The sequence below is a fragment of the Vombatus ursinus genome, unplaced genomic scaffold, assembly GCF_900497805.2.
Source record: "Vombatus ursinus unplaced genomic scaffold, bare-nosed wombat genome assembly UNPS02014768.1, whole genome shotgun sequence".
NCBI lineage: Eukaryota > Metazoa > Chordata > Mammalia > Diprotodontia > Vombatidae > Vombatus > Vombatus ursinus.
The window spans coordinates 35,633,051-35,655,620 of NW_020954546.1; the positions used below are offsets into that span (position 1 = coordinate 35,633,051).

The 22,570-nt window shown below is 41.0% G+C and overlaps 1 protein-coding gene across 1 annotated transcript; it reads left to right on the forward strand.

Annotated features, from left to right (window-relative positions):
* Window positions 1–9: 9 nt before the first annotated feature.
* On the forward strand, window positions 10–20,524 carry LOC114043175 (cathepsin K). Its single transcript, XM_027862181.1, has 8 exons — window positions 10–423; window positions 2,208–2,337; window positions 2,905–3,027; window positions 7,658–7,813; window positions 12,922–13,140; window positions 17,140–17,305; window positions 17,651–17,756; window positions 19,749–20,524. The coding sequence occupies exons 2-8, from the start codon at window positions 2,209–2,211 to the stop codon at window positions 19,846–19,848; spliced, it is 999 nt and encodes a 332-aa protein (XP_027717982.1). The 5' UTR covers window positions 10–423; window position 2,208; the 3' UTR covers window positions 19,849–20,524.
* The last annotated feature ends 2,046 nt before the right edge of the window (window positions 20,525–22,570 follow it).

Genomic DNA, 22,570 nt, shown 5'->3' on the forward strand with positions numbered 1-22,570 from the left:
TGGAAAATTCGTTTGGTGGGACTAGGGAGGCCAAACTAGTACCCCACAGTCTGTCCCCCTCTCATCCAGAAGAAGATGAGCAGAAAAGACAAAACTTGCAAGGATCATGTGTTGAGGTTGAATAGTCAAGCTTCCAAGAAGTGTTTTCTGTGGGCCATAAAGTCATGTGAAACTGAACACCCAGCAACTATTGCTCCCTGTCGATCTGCAAATCTATTCTCCTCCCTTTTGGTTTCCTTCCACACTGCCCCCTCTTCCCCCCTCCCCTTGCCTGCCTCCTCCCAGCCTGACAGTCCAGATTTTCCAGCCGACTGCTGGAGCTGACTTCCTCAAACTTTTTGGAATAAAACTAGCATCCATAACCGACCACTCAGAAACGTGCCTGTGCCTTCCTCTCCAGACCAGAGAGCAGATCATCATCAGGTAAGGCTGTGCTTCTTCCTCTACTTCAGCCCTTAAGCTTTTCATCCTTGTCCATTTAGGGAAAGTCAGGCGATACTACAATATAGATGAGTGGTTTCTAGTGATCATGTTGTTGCCAAATAGATGTTGCTTACCTGGAAATCTGCAATGTATACTGTGAATGGTCTTTGTCCTATAATAACGATCAGGGCAGAGGGTTTAGGGGCCTGTCTCCCACCCACTCGCTTTCCCCTAAGGCTCTGCTTGTAGATGTCTGCCTGATTTCAAAAGAGGATAGGCAAGAGAGGGATTAAGAGAGTTTAGAACTTGGTGTACAATTGGTAAATAGTGGGAGCCAAATACTACAATACAGAAGTGGAGGGAGAAGTGTTAAAGCCATCCTATCTTTCTAAGATTTCTGGGCCTCTCAACATTGTAACTGTAACATTTGATATGGCTGGGCTTGTGCAGAGGGGACTCTGAAGATTGGCCTTTAATACTTCAGGTATAATCATGAAAAGGGTTGAAGACACGGTCAAAATGGCCCTCGGTAATCTAAGCTTACTCAAAATTGTTAGTACCTAGGATTATGATGCCATGTGGCATGTTGCTCTGCATAACTGCTTCTGTGAAGGAGGCTTTAAACCACAGCAGAAGAAAGATTAGAGTGAGTCTTTGGGGGACTGGATACTTGACCTTCGGGGCTGCCTGATTTCTGACGTGATCTTCGTGCTTGATTCTCTTGGGATGTAGCAACAGGGCTTCTGACAGTAGAAAAGAAAGGGAAACTTTTTGTCCACAGCAGCTGGTTGATATTAGAGCAGTTTCCTGAGAAAGGAGGAAGAAGAGAAACGGCAGTAGAGTTGGGAGTAGAGGAGGGGGCAGGATGTTGGAGGGAAGTTAGGGAGAGGGAGATAGAAATAAGTAAGGAGAATGAGAGGCAGAGAAAGCTAGACAGATTGGGACAGGGAGGAAAATCCTTCCAGTTAGCAAATTTTGGCTCAGCAGTCCCATATATATCTAAGAAATTAGGAAGGGTTCTTTTGAAAGAAGAGTAGGTCAGAGTCTAAGGAGATCCACTGATCAGATCTAAACCTCTATGTAGTGTTTATTCAACCTCTACCCTGCCCTTGGCCATTCCCTTTTCCTTATCATCCCCTCCAAGCTTGCTAGGCATACTGGAGGGAGAGGGAGAAGATATTAATCAGATCATTTTTACCTTTTCCTTCCACATATGCAGAGCTAGAAACCTTTGCATTGAAGACAAGTATGCTAAACTATGTCCAGGCAAACAGCGCAAAATGAGGGCTCAGTTGGAAGGAATGGATATGTGTGGGAGTGTGAGCAGACTTTGGAACACTCCTCAGTCCACCATCTAGTCAATTTCTTATTTTAATTAACTTTTTTCTAATAGCACTAAACTACTGAAGAATTACAAATACTAGCAGTGCCCTCTAAATTGAGTGCAAAGGTCTAATTGCTCTGCCCTAGATACATCTCTGTATACATATTTATTAGTGTTTCTCTATTGTGTGTGTTTGGGTGATGTTTCACCAGGATGAAGTACACAGGAAGGAGTCAAGGGACTAGATGAGAAAAACAATGTGTTTGTCTGATGTTTAGATTTCATCCAGATCTGGAATCCTCACTCTTATTCTTTGGTCATAAACCATTCTCAGTACTCTGTCCCCCTTCCCAATGTGACAGTTTCCCCTCACCCCCATTATCCGTGGTCTGGAATTTGAATACAGCTTTCATATATACCCCTTGCACATCCAAAATCTGGACAGTATTCCTTCCCTCAGGATGTGGGGGTTCAGCATCCTGTTGCTGTTGCTGCCATCGGTGGTGAGTTCTGCTTTGTACCCAGAGGAGATGTTAGACACACAGTGGAAGTTGTGGAAGAAATCCTATGGAAAAGAATATAACAGCAAGGTGTGTGGGGACCTGGAGGGAGGCCTGGGTTGTGCCAATTGAAAGTATTTGAGGAGTCAAAGTTTCTTCTACCTTATAACATTGTTCTTTTAACTACTAGATGCCCTTCAATATAAATCAATATAAATTTCCCACTCTAGGCAAATCTGTCCCTGTTCTTCACTAATACTTTACCCCCTCTGACCTCCAAGCCTCCCCCCAACTTGTTATCCTAACCTTAAATCCCTTCCTCTTATGTCCTTCCTAACTACCTCACATTGCTTTCTTCCAAAAGACTTCCCGGAATAATCTGATCCAATTCTGCATACTCTCTTGGCTGATATCTCAGAACTTATGAACTTAATATGACTGTAATATTTTTCATTTATGTACTAATTTATAAGTACTCTTAAATTTTTTTTTCTCATGCACATATATTTAGTTTCCCCACATTGTCCTCTCAGAGGATGGGAGTATCTGGTGTCTTTCTTCCTTCTGAATCCCTGATAGTACTTAATTTAGGGCTATACGTAGTATAGTATACAAAGGATGTTCAGTCAGCATCATTGCTATCTCTGCTCTGCTTAGGTGGATGAGATCTCTCGACGTCTGATTTGGGAAAAGAACCTGAAATACATTTCCACCCACAACCTGGAATTCTCTCTTGGTCTTCACACCTTTGAGCTGGCTATGAATCATTTGGGAGACATGGTAAGTGTGTCTCATTACCTAGCTTCAACTTCCTCATGTAAAGGTTAAGTCTCAGTGTGGCTACAGGAGCCAGACTCATCCTAAGGTTTTTTTCCATTAAAAAAATGTGTTTTGGAATTTTTATTGCACATCATAGTCATTTTCAGATATATTTCCTTTCCTCCATCGAACCTTCCATTGTAATTTAAAAAAAAAAGAGTTAAGTATAATTGACAGCCATGTCTGATGAGGGAAGCTCCTGTATCTGGTACCCGTAGTACCCATTTTTCTACTAAGAGCAGGGGGATATGTGTTAAATTTTCTGTTCTCTGCATCCCAGATTGTTTACTGTAATTAATTTGAGTTGAGAGTTTTCATTTACATTGTGTATATTGTGTATAGTCACTGTATGTATTTTTTTTTGATTCTGCTGTCCTTGTTCTGCATCAATTCTTACAAGTCTTCCCATATTTCTATGAATTCCTCACATTCGTGATTTATTTTGGTACAATGCTGGTTCATTACATTTACATAATACAAATTCTTATGCCTTCCCTTAATCAACAGGCACCCACTTTGTTTCCAGTTTTTTGCCACCACAAAGGGTGCTGCTGTGAATGTTTTGTTTTGTATCAACCAATGAATTTCTACATTTGCCTTTTAATTTTTTTTTTTTTTTTTACTTTGGGACTCCTCAAACAAATACTGCCATCCGTCAGCTTTTCGGGTGTTTAGGTGAAGCACTTTTTTTGCCCACTTCAGACCAGTCATTGGAGACACTTTGAGGTCAGGAAAAAAATTAATACCTCAAATTTCATGTCAAAGTTTTTAAAAACAGACAAAACACAATATTTAGAGCTTAGGTTCAATTTGCTTATCTCTTCCTCTACAACCTCTACTAAATCTGGTCCTTATTTTATATGCTATTTTTTCTACTTCTTTACCTTTTTAAAGCCTGGCAGACAGGCTGGGTTCCTTTCCTTCTTCCTTCTAACCTTTAGAGTTTGAGGGTTTGCCCATCTATCCCTTTTCTCTACTCGTAAATACTTATTTTTTAACAAATGCTTTTTAAGTTCAAAGCCCTGTGCTAGGCATTGAAGGAGACGTAAAGTTTAACTGAGACATGATCCCTGCCTTCTTAGAGCTTACAGTTGTAGTAGGGGGCTCATGTGTAAAAGAGGCATAAAGGCATAGTGAAAAGACCCCTGGGTCTGGAGTTAAAAGAGCTGAGTTCAAATCCCAGGCTCATCTGCTTCCTTTGTCACCATGGGCATGTTGCTTCAACTCTCTGGGACTCAGTTTCCTCATGTGTAAAAGGAGAGGGTTGAGCTGAATAAGATTCCTTCCAGCTCTGTGATTTTATGACTTGTTCACAAATGACTGTAATGTAGGATAAATGCAAAAAGTTTGCAAACATAGTGCTATGAAGGTCCTACAGGGTAAAGGTCATTATCATCAGTTATCTTATATGAGTTCTGAATCCTACTGTGATACATTATAATTTTAGAAATGCTTTATGTCTGTTTCTAACCAATTTTTAACTTTAAATTTCTCAGCTTCCCTTTTCTCCCTCAATAATTTTGAAACAAACATTTACATCGTATAGGAGAAGGCATCAAAGGATATGAACAAATTATCTCCAAAGATTATAAACTATTAGGAACCATATGAAAGATTTGTCCAAATCACAAAAAATAGGAGAACTGCAAATCAGAACAATTCTGAGGTTTCACTTCCCATCTAACAAATTGGTAAAGATAACAGAAGATGGGAATAGTCAATGTTGGAGGGGCTGAAGAAAGACACGCACATTATCACACTGTTGGAATACTTGTGAATTGGTGCAACCATTTGGGAAAACAATTTGAAGTTATTCTTTTTTTTTTCTTTTTCTTTTTAGGCAATTTTGGGTAAGTGACTTACCCAGAGTCACGCAGCTAGTAAGTGTGAAGTGTTTGGTCTGAGGCTGGATTTGGATTCAGGTCCTCCTAACATCAGGGCCAGTGCCATATCCACTGAGCCACCTAGATTCCCCCTGAAATTATTCTAAAAATGATTAAAACGTTCATACTCTTAGACCCAGAGATTTTCCCCTAAGGCATATATACCAAGAAAGGTGCCATATATACTAGAACATTCACGGGAGCATTTTTGTGATAGCAGAAAACTGGGAACAAAGTAGGTGCCCCTTGATTGGGAACAGCTCAGCAAATTGTGGTACATGAATATAAATGGACTACTATTGTGCTGTAAGAAACAATGAATATGAAGAATTTAGAGAAATATGCAAAGGCATATGTGAACTGATGGGGAGTGAAGCCAGTAGCACCAGGAAAACAGTATATATACTCACTGCAACAATGTAAACAGAAAGAATCAATAATATGAAACTGAACAGTATTCAGTTGCAATGACCCAGCATGTCCCTGAAGAAGAGTTCAGAAAACATACTTCCCTTCATTACAGAGGAAGGGATACATATACTAGTGGAGAATAATGCACAAACTGTCTGACACAATGTATTGGTTAGCTTTGCTGAACTGCTTTTATCCTCTTTGTTTTAAAATCATTGTTACAAGGGATGGCTCCCTGGGTCAGGAATGGGGAAAGGTATCTATGGGGAAATGAAAGTGATAGAAAAATCAAAGGCAGCCATATGCATTTTTAAAAAAATGTGTTGTGGGGGGGAGAGGGGAAATCTATTTAAAGGAAACCTGCAATGAACCCTTTTATAAAGCAAATAGCAAATTTCTGAATTTCACCTGTTTTGAATTGGAATTTTTGCACAAATTTTCTTAAAGCAGGGGACATATTAATAATTATAATTTAATATTATTATAACAAGAGTTATAATTAAAGTCCATCAAGGTTCTACTCGGATGCCGTATGATGGAAGTGATAAGTAGTAACCTTGAGTCTTCTAGGGCTATACTAATAGAGAGAAAGCTCTTTAGGCTTTCTACAAAACTGGAGAGTCAACAGAGAAAGGTCTAGAGTTAGATTACTTGTCTTCTGAGGGCCTAGCTAAGTTTGGAGAGGCTTATTACCAGGTTGGCCCCATGTAGGATGATGAAATTTTTTAGCCACAGCAATTCTTAAAAGACCATCTATTAAGTTATAGTAGGGTCGAAATCTGCATTAGTGAGGGGAGTACCCACATCAATGAAATTAAAGATCTTTGAAATATTGCAATATATAGTAAGCACCTTCTAAAGGCATAGTGAAAAGACCTCTGGGTCTGGAGTTAAAGGAGCTGAGTTCAAATCCCAGGCTCTATTGGGATGACAGCACATGGCTGCTACTCTTCATTTTTAAATGGCAAGCTTTTTTGAGTTTTAAAATACCTTAAACCACAATTCTCTATTAGTATAGCCCTAGAAAACTCAATTATAAACTCAAATTATAATTATTAATATGTCCCCTGCTTTAAGAAAATTTGTGCAAAAATTCCAATTCAAAACATATTTTCACTATGCCTTTAAAAGGTGCTTTTCCCTATTTTTAGCTGTGTAAGCACCTCCCCCCCAACAGTGACAAAGTAAAAAGTCATTTTCATAGAGGAAACAGAATTAGAAAGAGGGACTTTCCTCTACTACCTCCAGCTATGCTGCTTTTCCATATTCTTCACCCCCCTCCCCCACATACATACAGTAGTGGGGAGTCAGATAATCTTAGGACTTAAAGTTATATTGCCAAACTTTTGCCGATAGGAAGACTCAGGCCGTGAGCCAGACTTTAAAAAGGAAAACACATGGCACAGATTCTTGGGGATCAGGAAGGGTTCATAAAGGAGGTAGCCTTTAAGTTCAGCACTTTAAAGGCTGGGTAAGAATTCAGAATTCAGTGGGCAAAGAAAGGGAGAGGATATTCTAGTCATGGGAACAGTGTGAGCAAAGGTATGGAGGCAGGAAAGTGCAAAGGTCAGTGCGGACTGGGGATCATGAGCAGCCTTGTTTGGTTTAGCATAATGTACAAGGGAAGGGAGTAATAGGAATCAATAATGGAAAAGGAAGATGGTGCCAGATTTCTATCAGAGGGCTTTATATTAGTGTGAACTTTGTTCAGTAGGCAATGGTTTCTAAAACCATTGAAAGGTTTTTGAGCTGAGGACTAAAATCCCAGATGTATGCGCAAATAACATTACTCAGAGAGTAGTGAGAAGCATTGTTTGCAAAGAATTAAGGCCAGAGACAAAAGAGTTTGTTAGGAAGTTACCAAACTAGTCCAGGCTTAGTTAGGGGGGTGGTAGAGAGGCTAGAGGGAAAGAGGACAGATAAGAGAGATATTGTAGAAATATGACTGAAAGGACTTGGCAAAGATTGGATATGAGAGATGATGGAGGCAAAGGAGTCAAAAATAACATAAAGATCGTGCATATGGAACACCGAGACAGAGGTAATAAAGTCAGTTGGAAAAGAAGATTTTTATTTGAGTGGGACTGGGGAAGAGAGTAGGTTCTGCGATTCTACTCTTCCTTTCTGTGAAACTCCTGGGATTTAAAGATTGTCTCCAGACTCCCCAGTCAACAAAAAGAAGCTTCTAATCTGACAGCTCGCATAATTCACAATCTTTGAAATCACTTTCTTCCTACCTTATTTGTCATCTTTCCATTCATAATGCTAATTGCTTCAGCCATTTCTCTGTGTTCCAGACCAGCGAGGAGGTAGTACAGAAGATGACCGGACTGAAGGTGCCCCTGTCTCGCTCCCAGAACAATGACACCCTCTATTTCCCTGACCAGGAGGGCAGAACTCCCGATTCCATCGACTACAGAAAAAAGGGATATGTCACCCCGGTCAAAAATCAGGTACTTCTGTGCTTCCAGGATCGGCGTATGTGACCACTTCCATCGCTTGCTTCTATTTCATGGGATAGTGGAAGGGGATGCCCACAAGACAGGAGGCAGAAAAATGAGGCTCTGAGAGTGAAATCCAAGTCTAGAGATTTTCCCCTTCCTCTGTATACTTGTATGTCAGTATCCCCCAAGTCCAGAGACAGTGCTTTCCCTTAACACGCTTCTTTGCTCATCTGCTTTGGAGTTCTCCTGCCCTTTTACAAATGATTACACAGCACATGGCTGCTACTCTTCATTTTTAAATGGCAAGCTTTTTTGAGTTTTAAAATACCTTAAACCATTTTTCAATAAAAAGTGCTTATGAATATAAACACTAGTAGCAGCTTAACAATAACTAACATTCTAACCTCTTCTAATTCTTATAATCACACATTCAAATGTGTTTTAGTTCCCTTTCTCCCCCGTCCCTGTCTCCCACAAAGTCCTTCTCTCATGATTCATTATAGCATGGAAATGGCCCTAGTTGTGGAAGGCTATTCTGGCAGTGTGTAAGCTGGCAGATCTTACCAAGCTGGAACTGTTTTAATTACGTGCCTGTTGTTTAAGGGTGATCCTGGCTAAGTTCAGAGAGGCTTGCCTCAAGGTTGGCTTCAGGTGATGATTTTTTTTGACCACAGTAACTCCAAAACACCATCCAATAAAAAATAAATTTAGGCCGCAATCTGTGTTGGTAGAGGGGGTGTCCATAATGATAGAGTAATATAGATCCTTTGAAATATGGAAGTTGTAGTCGGTGTATATGCATTTATTCCAACTGTACTTTTTGTTATCTTGAATAGATATTTCTGCACATCTGTTTGTTTTTCATAGCTTCATGGCAGTGAACTCTTCATTGCATTGATATACCTGTTTTGGTTAGCAATTACCTAGCTATTGGATATTTAGATTGTTTCCAGTGTTTTGGTATTAAAAATAATGTACAACCACTCTTTTTTTTTTAATAATAATTAATTACACCTTACATTTGTGAAGTCAACTATATATTTCAAAGCACTTTCACATGTACAGTATAGTACTTGCTCCTCACAAGAGGCTTGTAAGTCATAGGACATATATAATGTCAAAGAAACCAGAGCCCTGGAGGTTAAGAGATTTCACAGGACCGTGGATTTAGAGCTGGAAGGGCCTTGTAGGCCCTCTAGTGTAACTCCCTTCTTTTATCATAGACAGGGGATATCCCTCCATTGTTCAGTCCTTCTTTGAGTTTTGTCAAAACCATTTTGAATTTGTCTTTTTTTCAACTCTATAAAATGCTTATATAGTCAATGTTTCAAAAGCATAGCCTGAAGTGGGTCGTGTTACATACCAAGGTTGTATTATGACAGATTTTTGAAGTATTCAGTCTTGCACAAAGAAGAGTCTTGGCAAGACAAAAAGAGGCTAAACAAATTTGTTCAGTGGCCCAGAAGTGAAATGATTGGTGCTGCAGAAAGGAAACTACAACATATTTGTGAAGAAACAGCAGTTCCTCTAAATATGTTACTAGGTACTATTTTAGGTAATTAACTTTAGGATCATCTATATGAATTGTCTTATTTATTCTAATACTGTGGAAGGTTAAGAACAAAAGGCATATTAATATAATGCATTTGTCTTATCAGCTACCTCAGTTAGTCCTTGTTGTTTCTCAGTAATCCAGAGGTCTTTGAGAAGTCTGGAAATGGAAGACTGAGCCCCTTCCATCTCTCTAAGTCTCCCAAAATCCTTGTAAAGACTTTACTTGGGTGTTTCAATACCCAGAATTTTTTAAAAATACATTTTTGTACAATTTGACCTATTGTACAAAACCCCAGCATCATCACAATTGAAGCTCTCACAGTGTACGGTCACCCAAAACAGTTAACGGGAGACAGCATTAAAAAGTGATTGTGCATGGTAGTACAGGCTATACTTAATGTTTAATATTTGTCTAAAGAAAGGAGGAGTGTATGCTTTTTTAGTTTTTGCCAACACTGTCTGATGTGTATGATCTGAGTTGTGTTGCAGTTTAAGGGAGTTACCATTTATCCAGTTATCGTTTAGTCGTTTTTCAGTCGTGTCTGACTCTTTGTGACCCCATTTGGGGTTGTCTTGGCAAAGATACTGGAGTGGTTTGCTATTTCCTTCTCCAGATTATTTTATAGAAGAGGAAACTGAGGCAAACAGGGCTAAGTGAGTTGCCCATGGTCACACAGCTAATAAGTGTCTGAAGCTGGATTTGAACTCAGGACTTCCTGATGCCAGGCCTGGCCCAGCCCAGCTCTATCATTAATATCAATTGCTGTGTTTATTTTCCCATTTTCTGTTTGTATATTGCTTATTTTAAAATTTTAAAGTAGAGACTCATATCACTATATTTCTCCTTCTCTTATTGATATAAGAAATCAGCACTACAAATTTTCTTTGGCTATATTCCATAGATTTTGATATGTAATATCTTATCTATGTTGTCTTAGTTGATATAATCTACTGCTATTTTCTCTTTTACTTAAGCATATTTATATTGAAACTTTATTGATATCTTGCTTTTACAAAACTTTTACTTCTGAGTGTATCCCTCTACCCCTTGTGATGAAGAATAAAAGGAGACAGAAAAAAAGCATTTCAGTAAAACTAAACAATAAATCCGCCAAATTTGAAAGGATATGCAGTTAGTGCATACTCATAGCTCCCAACTTATGCAAAAAAGAGGTGTATTTTCTCATTTTCCCCTCTCCCCCAAGGCTAAGCTTGGTCAAGCTTAATTATATAAGCAATACACAAACAGAAAATAGGAAAATAAGCAAGATAAGTGAGATTAATGGTGGACTGTAAGAAAAGAGCAAGAAGGCACAGTGGATAGAGGGCTGAACCTGAAGTCAGGAAGACTCATCTTCCTGAGTTCAAATCTGGCTTTAGACCCTTACTAGCTGTGTGATCCAGGGCTAGTCACTTAACCCTGTTTGCCTCAGTTCCTTCTTCTCTAAAATGAGCTGGAGAAGGAATTGGCAAACCACCCCAGTATCTTTGCCAAGAAAACCGCAAATGGGGTCAGAAAGAGTCAGACAAGACTGAAATGACTGAACAACAAGCAAACTGCCAAAGGGGTACTTTACAGGACTAGACAAAATAATAACAGTTAATTCAGAGGGAAAAAAGGGCCAAACTCTCAATGGAAATAATGGATTAAAAAAAGAAGGAATAAATGGGGAATAGCACTTCTAGACCTAATATTATAAAATAATAGTGATCAAAACTGGTTAAAAAGTAGAAAATTGTGTCAGTGAAACGGACAATCTAAGACAGAATCAGAAACTATTGTACTCTATAACCCCTAGTGTACAATAAACCTACGATCAGAAATGCTAAGGGAAGAACTTTATGTTTGACAAGAACTGTTAGAAAAGTAGATAGTAATTTGGCAGAAAATTAAGTTTAGACTAGCCCCTTAAACTACTCAGACATTATTTTAGCAAAGTATTTTTTACTTTACATATTGGCCTATACCTTTTTACTCATTGTGTTATTATTTGCTACTAACTTTATTGCATTATGACTTACAAATGTAGCACATAGGATTGAGAGACAGTGTGATATTGTGGATTGAGAGTTGACCCTGAAGCCAGGAAGATCTGGGTTTCAAGTCCCACTATTTCCAACACATATTGACTATGTTGACCATAGGCAAATCTTGAAGACTTTAAGTTGCAAAGAGGGTGCCAGCCTGCATTAGTATAGGGAATTTACTCACCTTATATTAATGAAATAACAAGTCTAGTTTCTATCACTATGGTATTTCTACTTTTCTATATTTAACCGTATTTTATTTGTAACTCATTGTTTGATTAATTTTTGTGTGTGGTCTATATGTGGTTTTGTACATTCTGTCTGTGCTATATATGGTCTTTACTTTTCTCATCAAGAATGAATAGGTGTAGGGCTAGGTGGCACAGTGGCTACAGCTCCAGGCCTAGAGTCAGGAAAATCTGAATTCAAATATGGCTTCAGACACTTACTAGCTGTGTGACATTGGGCAAGTCACTTGACCCCCATTACCTCTAAATCCCTCCCCCCCCCAAAAAAAGAATGAATAGGTATGAAAGAGAGGATCTGTAGTAAGATCAAATGAGCTGAGAAATTTCCATGGATACATGGACAGGAATCTTTTCTTCTCTTTCCTCTGGATCAACCTTCATTACTTAGGACATCTGGGCAGGGGGCCAGTCATTTCTCAGTTATATGTGGTAATGGAGGCAAAGTCCAACTTCTGTTTGGTTTTGGGACACATTCCATGATCCTCACCCTACCTCTGTCATTCCAGCAGATTTACCTTTTTAGTTATGTTTTGTTCTAATGGAAATAAAAATTAATTTTCATTCTCTGAGAGTATACTAGTTGTCTAATGGTTGGAAATAACAGGGAGTGTTCCAGGCAGTATGGCAAGGTGGTAAGAGCACAGGACTGGAAGCTGGGAGACTTTAGTTCTAGGCTTGACTTTGCCATTGGCTAGCTGTATGATCTTGGGCAGGTAAGCTCTCTGGCCCTCAGTCTCCTTATCTGTAAAATGAGAGATTAATGTTCTCTCCAGATTTACCATTCTGTGATTCTAAGCCAATCTGGGTTTAAATAGTTGCTGTACATAAGAGTTTTTCAATGGATTATATCCTTTGCTGAATTGATCCCTGAATTGTGACTACATAGGAGAGACATTACTAACCGGGAAAATTACTAAATCAGTACAAAACTATTTATAATTGCTTTATTTATAATAAGAAACTGGAAACAACTTATGTGTCCAGCAGTTGGGAAATGGCCGAATAAATTGTAGTACAACAGTGTAACAGAATATTATTGTACTGTTACAATAATAAATAAAAGGAATTCAAAGAAATATGAAAAGATATGAAGTATTATAGAGTTTAGAAGGCAGAATTAGAACAGCAAAGAAATTGACTATATAAAACAATAGCAACAAAACTTGATAAGGACATAGAAAAGAATTTGGAAGAGGACACAGTAAGTAAACCATATGTTAAACATGTACTTTTCTCTCTTTTAAAATGCCTACTAATCCTCTGAATATTTGTTTCTAATCATCCCAGGGTCAGTGTGGCTCCTGCTGGGCCTTCAGTTCTGTGGGTGCCTTGGAAGGCCAACTCAAGAAGAAGACTGGTAAACTCCTCAACCTGAGCCCCCAGAACCTTGTGGACTGTGTGTCCAAAAATGATGGCTGTGGCGGGGGGTACATGACCAATGCCTTCCAGTATGTGCAGGAGAACCGGGGCATAGACTCTGAAGACGCTTACCCTTACATTGGCCAGGTGAGGTCCCCTTCTGCCCACGGATAGCATCTTCAGATCCCTATTTCTTCCAGCCCTAGAACTGCAGCCCTGAGCCTGTTCCCCACTCATCCTGCCTGTGAGATGGGACCATGTCTCTAAAGCAGACAAGTGGGAAAAGATGTCTCCTTTGCTGAGCAACTCAGTGAGACTTGCCGATTTTAAAACCACAATTCTTCTCTCTTGCCACTTGTCCCTGGGAAATTTTAGAAAGTGCATATTCTTGAGAAAATATCTGTGACTCTCTTAGAGGACCATATTTGGGATTCTCTAAAAGAATCCTCTTAAAGAACGAGAACCTTCCTTATGTGTTGTTTGCCACAAGCATTTGACACTTTTTTTTTTTGCATGCTAGGCGTTAAAGCCTTTGGAAAATTGGATCAATTATTATAAATTAATTTGCAGCTATGAACTAGTAGAAAACAGGTGATTCTTGATTTATTGTTGCTTTAAACAACAGAAATTAACTCCTGTACTCCCATAAGGCATTTAATAGGGAGATGAACTGGGCTTTTTAGTGTAAATTCAACTTTGGGAGAGTTTCTTGGCTGCTCTGATCTCAATTTCCCCATTTATAAAATGAGAGAACTGGAGTAGATGACTCCTAAAGTCCATTATAGTTCTGTTAATATTTAACTCTTATCTATGATGCTATGATATGTTATCCTAGTAGCAATAAAGGGCGTAGATACATAGGAAGGCGCATAGAGGACTTTGGAATGGTAGTCAGAAGGCAAAAAGTTTTGAGATTACTCAACTACTCTGTGCTTTTTTCTGAGAACCCTACATAACAATAGGATTAGTCAGCATTTCTTAAGAACTTACTATGTGGTTTGCACAATACCAAGCACTGGACATACAAAGAAAGCCAAAAACATGGTTCCTCCCCTCAAGAAGCTCACATTCTAATAGGGAGACGGTATACAAAAAAAATAAAAATTGTACATACAAAATCTATAGAGTCTAAATGAAAGATAGTCCCAGAAGGAAGACAGTAGCAGTGAGAAAGCCTGGGAACGGCCTCCTCCAGAAGGTGGGATTTCAGATGAAGTTTGAAGTAAGCCAGGAGGTGAAGGGAGATTAATGAAAAGGAGTAGCTGTGGGAAATGGAACGTCCTGTGTGAGGAACAGCAGGAAGGACAGTGCTGTTGGATCATAGAGTACGTGGAGGGTTGTGAAAATAAGACGCTTATTGATGGGGGACGGGAGAGACAGTGACGTAATCAGAACCATGCTTTAGGAAAATTATTTCGGCAGCTGAGGAAAAGATGGAATGGAGCAGGCTTGCAAGACCTAGGGCTGCACCAGGGAGATGGCTGTGTGAGTGGAGAAAAGGGGAATGTATACAAGACAGATTGTGAGTGTAGAAATGGCAAGATTTGGAAAGGAATTAGATAAGTCGATGAGAAAGGAATTAAGATGACACCAAAGTTGTAAGCCTGGGTGACTGGGAGGATGGTGGTGGTGCCCTTGAAAATAATATGGAAGTTGGGAAGGGGGGAGGGCAGGAGGAGGGAAAATAATGCGTTCTGTTTTTGACATGTTGATTTTGAGATGTCTACGGGACATCCGGGTCAAGATGTCCAATAGGCAGTTAGAGAGATGAGAATGGAGCATGGGAGGAACGTGAGAGATGGATACATTGGTCTGAGAGTCATCTCTGTAGAAAAGACGATTAAATCCGTGGGAGCTGAAGAGATTGCCACGTGAGATAGTCTAGAGTGGAACAGAAAAGGGCCCGGGCTAGAGCCTTGGGGGACACCTAAGTTAATGGCCTTGACCTGGGGGAAGAACCAGCAAAGGGGATTGAGAAGGAGCAGTCAGACAGGTAAGAGGAGAACTGGGATAGAACTGTGTCATGACAACCTAGAGGTGAGAGATTATCCATCCAGAAGAGGGTGACCGACAGGTTCAAAGCCTGGAGAGAAGTCAAGAAGGATGAGGATTGGGAAAAGGCCATTGGATATGGGAATTAAGAAATCACTGCTAATGTTGGAGAGAATAGTTTTAGTTGAATAATGACCTCAGAAGCTAGGTTGCAGAGGGTTTAAAACTGAGTAAGAGGAAAGGAAGCGAAGGTACTGAGTGTAGACATCTTTTTCAGAAATTTTAGTTGAGCAGAGGAGGAGAGATCTAGGACTATAGCTAACAGGGATGGTCAGATCAAGTGAGGGTTTGTTAATGGTGAGAGAGACTTGGGCATGTTTGTAGGCAATAGGGGGAAGCAGCTGGTAGACAGAAGAGACTGAAGATTAGTGGGAGAGTGGGAATAATAGTGGGGGCAATCTGCTGGAGAAGGGATAGGGTGGGACGGGATAGGATTGGATTGCGTGCTTATGGAAAAGGACTTTCCTTGGCAAGGAGAAAGTCATCTCGTAATGTGAGATGGGGTAAAGGAGGAGGTTGGAGGGTGGGGGAATAGCTGAATGGTATGAAATGAGGGGCACTCCCAGCTAACAGCCTCAAGTGTTTTGGTGAAATATTAGTGCAGTCCTGAGCTTAAGAGCATGTGGGGAGGGCCCGAGTGGTTTTGAATAGCTCTTGTGACAAGTTGGATAGTAAATCCATTATGTAGGTATAAAAGGATTAACATTGTTGCAATGAAGGTCCAAATGAGATAATGTAGCATAAATATGTGGTCAGCAAAGTTTCATGATTTTCTCCCTCTCTTATTTAGTGGTATGTGAATATGTGCAAGAGAGCATATAGTGGGAGTAATCCAAGTTTGGGTTGCCAAGCCACGCCAAAGCTTGGCAAGGCATGATTAGCTATAGAACAAGTGGGTAAGGGATTTGAGTGTAGATGATAAATGTAGAGTTGAATTGGTTTACCAAAGGGTTGAGACTTGGAAGGGAGGAGAGTGTAGACAGTGCAGGGCTGATGGTTTGGGAGAAAACTGAGGGGTGGAGGGATTGGAGGTCATGGTGAAGATGAAGGAATAGTGGTAGGGTCATAAGGCAGAGGAAAGGATGGAATGTCAAAAGATTATGAGCAGATAAAGGAATTTTGGAGTTTGTGAACATGAAATTGGATGTGGGTGATTGGCAAGATTGAAGGTGTTATCATCTCTGTGTAGCTAAGATGGAGTGGAGGAATAGGTTATAGGAATTAAGTAGATCAACATAGGGTGATTGAGAGAGTGTCCATCAGTGTGCTGGAGTCCCCTAATATGAGAGCAGAAGTGTGGGTGGAGAGAAAGACACTGAGCTAGGCCCTGAACTCAGAGGAGGAGGGCAGTGTCCTTGAGCTTGGTAGATAATCATTACCATCTTCTCAATTGGGTAATAGATTTAGATTAAATGAACCTCAAAGTGGGAGAGGCTGCTGAGTGATGATAGTAAAAGAGATTTGGGGGTGGCAGTGGGGAACAAGGCACATTCTGGCTCCTCTATGACCAGTGATTTGGATGGTGTGAGTAAAAGTGCAACCAGTACTGGAAAGTGTGGTCAAGGATAGTGTTTCAAGAGACTGCTGACATATCTTCATTCATAGGCTTGTAGAATGTCAGCGTTAAGAGAAACCTCGGATTATTAAGTACAAACTCCAATAAGAAAATCCTTTGCTTTAGATAATACTAAAATGCACAGAGCCCTTATCTTGAGAAATTTTTATCTCTACTTCCTCCCACCTCCATTCCTGTTATGGGATTAAACCTGGAGGATAAATGAGCACTTTCTCAGTTGCCTGTGGGATATATTTTTTTTTGCACATAGTTGTGGAAAGTGATTGACAGTGACCTAAGGCCCTGGAAATTCTTCCTGATGACCTAACATCAGAGGGATTTTCTTGGCCTGTTAGGTTGAGGTCACCCCATATATGAAAGCCAGAGACACAGAAATACGTCCTCTCTTCAACTTCATACAAAAGCAAATTCTGGGGCAGTTTTCACCCACCAGCCCATCTCAATTGCCGTATCTTCATTTCTGATAAAGTTTCAGCCTTTTAAAAATCTCCTCATCCTCCATCTCCCTGATTTTCCAGGATGAAAATTGCATGTATAATCCTACTGGCAAGGCAGCAAAATGCCGGGGGTACCGAGAGATCCCTGAAGGGAGTGAGAAAGCCTTGAAGAGGGCAGTGGCCAGAGTGGGACCCATAGCTGTTGCAATTGATGCAAGCCTGTCCTCTTTCCAGTTCTATAGCAAAGGTAAGATGTTAAGGCGGGGGAGGGCAAGGCCTGAAGACCTTTAGGACTTAGCTCATATCTTTGGCTTCTGAATTTACTCGAGAGAAAACTTGGCAGCTATTGCTGCCATCCGGAAAGGTTGACGAAAAAATTCTGTGATCAGGCCATAGGAAAGAGAAGCTTCCCGGAAGAGTCCCTTAAGCTGAGAGACCCCACAGAGGTGCTCCTGACTGGGAGGTACCACAGAGGGATCCTGATCTCATCTCTGGACGTGGCATCAGGGTCCCTCTGGTCTCACAGAGTAGGCCCCTCCAGAAAGTTCCCTGAACTGCCAGGAACCCTAACCTATAAAAAGTTGTTCCCTAGGTGTGTATTATGATGAAAACTGCACCAGTGGTAATCTCAACCATGCAGTGCTGGCTGTGGGATATGGGATTCAAAGGGGCACCAAGCACTGGATCATCAAAAACAGGTAAATGTTGGAAATGCTGCCCACTTTCTCACCCTGTTCCCTAAGCATCAAGCCTCCCCACCCCTTTCCTAGAGTTCCTTTCTTCCCCTGTGCCAAGGAAGGTAGTAGTCCTAGAAGGCTCACTGAGGAGCACCTAAGAGCGTAGTCTGAGCTCTGATAGCACCTGAATTGTTCATTCATTTCAGTTGTGTTCAACTCATGACCCCAGTTGGAGTTTTCTTGGCAAAGATACTGGAGTGGTTTGCCATTTCCTTCTCTGGCTCATTTGACAGATGAGGAAACTGAAGCAAACAGGGTTAAGTGACTTGGCCAGGGTCATACAGCCAGAGTCAGAGGCCAGACTTGAACTCATGGAGATGTCTTTCTGATTCTAAGCCCAGTGCTCCATGCACAATGGTGCCACCTGGCTGTCCCCAGCCCCATACAAAGTCTAAAGGGAGGGTCACCTTCCAGGAGAAGCAGAAGTCTAGGGGTATTGACTTCACCATGTCCTGAAGTTTTTGCCTTTACATCTGAATTTGTCATAAAGTCTTTATCTGATGGCATCTTCTGTGCTGTTTTTTCAGGGTACATTTTGTTGTGCTTGCCCCTAGAGCCGGGACAGTTATAACTTGGGAGTTACCCATATTTAGGAATGAAAATAATTACAATTAAACTATGTAAAACTAGAAAATACAGCGGGATGGCTCAGTAGATAGACCTTGGACCAGGAGTCAGGAAGACCTGAGAGGCTTGAGTTCAAATTCTGCCTCAGACACTTGGCAAGTCACTTAATCTGTCTACCTCAATTTTTTTATCTTTAAAATGGGGCTAATAGCACCTACCTTTTAAGGATGTTGTAAACATAAAATGTGATCTTTGTAAAGTGCTTCGCAAACCTTAAAGCTCTGTATAAATTCTAACTATAAGCTATTAGAAAGTATGTTAATGAGGCTGTAATACGCCTCTGCAGGGCAGTTAGGTGGAGCAGTGGATAGAGTGCCAGGCCTGGAGTAAGGAAAACTCAGCTTCCTGAGTTCAAATCTGGCCTCAGATACTTACTAGCTGTGTGTCCCTGAGCAAGTCACTTTACCCTGTTTGCCTCAGTTTCCTTAGCTGTAAAATGAGCTGGAGAAGGAAATGGCAAACCACTCCAGTATCTTTGTCAAGAACACCCCAAATGCGCTCATGAAGAGTCAGACATGACTGAAAAATGACTGAACAGTAAAGGGCCTCTGTGGCCTGTGCTGGTTTCCATTTGGGGCCTTTTTTTGTTTGTTTGTTTCTGCTATTGCTATTTCCATTGCTTTGTCTTTTCCTTAGACTGTGATTCCACTCAGAGATGGAAGTTATGTTTATTCTCTGTTAAGAGTTTAATTCCCAGCTCCAAAATTAGAATCATTCGTCACTAGGTAGGCCAGTAAAAGGGTGGGAGCATTTGCCTAGGACCCAGTACTTTTTCCAGTTTTGTCGGTGAGGAGGGAGAATCTGTCTGTGACTCGAGCTTCGTCGTGTTGTGAGGATTTACTCTACTCCCCCAACCAGTTGTTTACCCCTGCATTAGAGGCTTTATAAAGGGCTAACTGGTGCTAATGCCTTAGAATGATAAGCAATCATTTATTTGTTCATTCCACAAACATATTTTGGGTGCCTACTCTGTGCCAAGGTGTGAGGCTGGCTAGGTTGGAGGATTCAGGAAGTATAAGACTTTAGAAATGATGCATGAGATTGGTAAAGGCCTGTTCGTTAAGGGAGACACCTCTGGGGAACGAGCAGTGAGCTAGAACCAAAGCGTCACCTTCTCTGGCATTTAGGGCAGGTGAAACTCCCAGGCCCTTTGTGTCCCTCTCCCCCCACTAGAGAGCAGGCAGCGGGTCAAGCATCTGCACTGTTTTTTTCTTTTTTTTCTTAATTTATTTTGATTTATGACCAATCGTTTCCATATGCTTTTGAGTTTTAAATTTAAATGATTTAGAATGAAGACATTTAGACCGTTTTCTGTTGCTCCTGCAGCTGGGGAGAGCAGTGGGGCAACAAAGGTTACATCCTGATGGCCCGGAACAAGAACAACGCCTGTGGTATTGCCAGCCTGGCCAGCTTCCCCAAGATGTGATTGTGGCCATTCGATTTCCTCCGACCCTTTCTTCCCACCTTCCCTCCATTCTTGCAAGATGGGGGATGCCCTTTGGAAAGGAGCTGGCCAGTCTTTCTTGGAGCAAGTTTGGTGGTCTGAAGATGGTTCACCTACAGCTTACCTTCCAGTATTACAAAGTGCCCTTCAGATGTCATCCTCCTCCTCCTCCTCCTCCTTCTCTTCCCCTCCCTCTCCCCAACCCCTGCCTCTACTCATCTTCCTTTGAAATGTCAGGGTCAGGTGTGAGGGACACGGGGTAGAACATGCCCACGGCCAGTGAGGTGTGGATGGCATCTCGTGGGCGGGCAGGCTGTCCTGGTGCTGCTGCTGTGCCTATGTGAGGAGAGCTTGGGGAGCTGCCAAACAGAGCCGACTCTCACCCAGCCAGAACAGGTCAGCCCTCTGTTCTGCCTAGAGGCAGAGACACGGATGAAGATGCGGAATGATGTCGGTCTAGCTTTCAGGGTTCCTTCCGTCTGGGTCTGTCAGTCGCCATAATCTCTTCTTCATCCTCAAAAGTGAGAGGTGCCTGCTTTCCATCTTATTTCATGGAACTATGATTTTCTTATTTTGTAGTAAGTTTAGATTATACCAGAAATGTGTATTTTTCTCTCTCTGCTTAAATATTTTGAAATAAACCAAGTATTGATCACTTGTTTTAGTGCCCTTTCAATGGATGGCCTAATGGACCAGTCTGGAAACTTCTGGCATTGAAAAAGGAACCTGAAGCCTTGTCTTCCACCTCTAGTAAGCTTAACCAAGCTTAACTTTTTTTAAAATTCAATTTAATACTTTATTTTTTCCCCAATTGCATGTAAAAATAATTTTCACATCTTTTTTTTTTTTTTCAAATTTTGAGTTCCCAGTTCTCTCCCTCCCTCCCTGCTCTCCCTTATTGAGAACACAGCAAGCTTAACTTTGAAGGAGTACCTCTGCTTATTGCTTAATAAGTTGAATTGGGTTAACATCCAGGCCTATGGATGTGGTAATGAGATCTTGGGAGCTGACTTTTCCTTGAACCCACCCACATTTGTGATAAAGAGCAGCAAGGGCCCTGACCACAGGAACAGTCTCAGTAGAGGAAATCCAGAGAGGCTGAAGGTCAGCTTCATGCTCAGAATCCTTCATAAAAATCCACACATTCCTGCAGAATGATGAGGGCAGCACATCCCTAAAGCCCCATCAGATTCATCTCCTTGTTTGCCTGGTTACCAGAACTTCCTGCAGTCCGACCCCAGACTAGCTACCTAAAGTTGTATGGTCCTTGATTTTGACCCTTTTTCTGCACCAGACATAGCTTTCTGAATCCCCGCTTCAGTTCCATCACCCATTACCCAGTTACCAACCTTGACTCTTCCATAGGGTACTTTTACCCCTACTTGCTGGCTGTGCAGTGTCTCTGCTTCCCCCAACACCCAGGGAGCCTTCCACCAAAATCATGGAACCTGCTCAGCTAGAGCCCATGATGGGTGTGGGGTTGGGAGAAATTGTAGAGTTCTGTAGCCGGTTCATTTAGAGGTGGAAAGATATTCTCATAGGATCGTATATTTAGAGCCAGAAGTGACCTTAGAGATCATCTAAATGAGAGTTAAACAGCTGCATCCAATAATGGAGTTTGAGTAACTGGACTGTGGCTTAGAATAGTGGAATGGCATTTTCCTGAAAAAAAATGAAGAGACTACACATCAAATCAACAAGCATTTATTTATTAAGTGCTTACTATGTGCCAGGCACTGTGCTAAGCCCTGGGGATACAAATACAAACAGAAAGAACCCGAGTCCCTGCCCTCAAGGAGCTTACATCCTAATGGGAGAAGACAACATAAAAAAGGAAGCTGGATAGGTGATAATGGGGGAGGTGATTGAACTTCCAGGCTAGAGAAGTATCTATGATTTGTAGAGAGTTAAGAGTGCAGTTTGGAGAGGAATGAAAACATGGATGTCCTGTTTGTTTTCTTTAAAGTGGAGATTTTGGAAGAAACCAGCCAATCAGAGGAACTGGGAGGCTATAGAGTACTTCCAGCATGTGAAGTCCAGGGCCAGAGTGAGTGTAGAGTACACCTAACAAAGGCTAGTAAAGATACAATTCCCTAGAATCTTGCAAATCTAGTCAAAAAGCCTTTAAATTGAAAGGGCAGGAGAGTGGAGAAAACTGCTTGTGGATGTGTCTACCAAGCTGAACACCATAGAGGGTTGTTGTAATGTATGAAGAATAGCAATAGATACCCAGAAATTCACTCAAGACAAATTCAAGGAAGAATAAAACCCATGACATCACGTGTCTGTACATATATGTATGAAATATGAATAACCACCAAGGTGAACCCAGCTAGTCATTGTAACACAGAGGGCCAATTTGACTTCAGAAAGATGGGTGTGGCGGGATCCATGATTGAATGCTGAAGGTCTGTCAGGGGTATAGCTTATTTGAAAGGAGCAGGAGAGTTTGAAAAAGGGGCAGGGATGGAAGAGGTATAATTAATAGCACAATATGTTAATTTTTAAGGTATTTTATTTTTTTCAATTAATAAAAGTAAATTTTCTCTCTCTTACACCTCTCTCCCGCTGGAAAAAATAAGGAAAACAAAACCCTTTTAAAACTATTCATAGTCATTGCATTGGCCATGTCCAAAGAATATATATCAAAAGCAGAATGCTTTACCTTCCTTAGAATTGTGGTTAGTCATTAGATTGGTCAAAG

Bases quoted from the DNA above. Each gene is read 5' to 3' on its own strand.
- LOC114043175 (XM_027862181.1), top strand. From the start codon at position 2,209: ATGTGGGGGTTCAGCATCCTGTTGCTGTTGCTGCCATCGGTGGTGAGT. The intron at 2,338-2,904 runs GTGTGTGGGGAC...TGCTCTGCTTAG, and splicing joins GAAAAGAATATAACAGCAAG to GTGGATGAGATCTCTCGACG. The intron at 7,814-12,921 runs GTACTTCTGTGC...TAATCATCCCAG, and splicing joins TCACCCCGGTCAAAAATCAG to GGTCAGTGTGGCTCCTGCTG.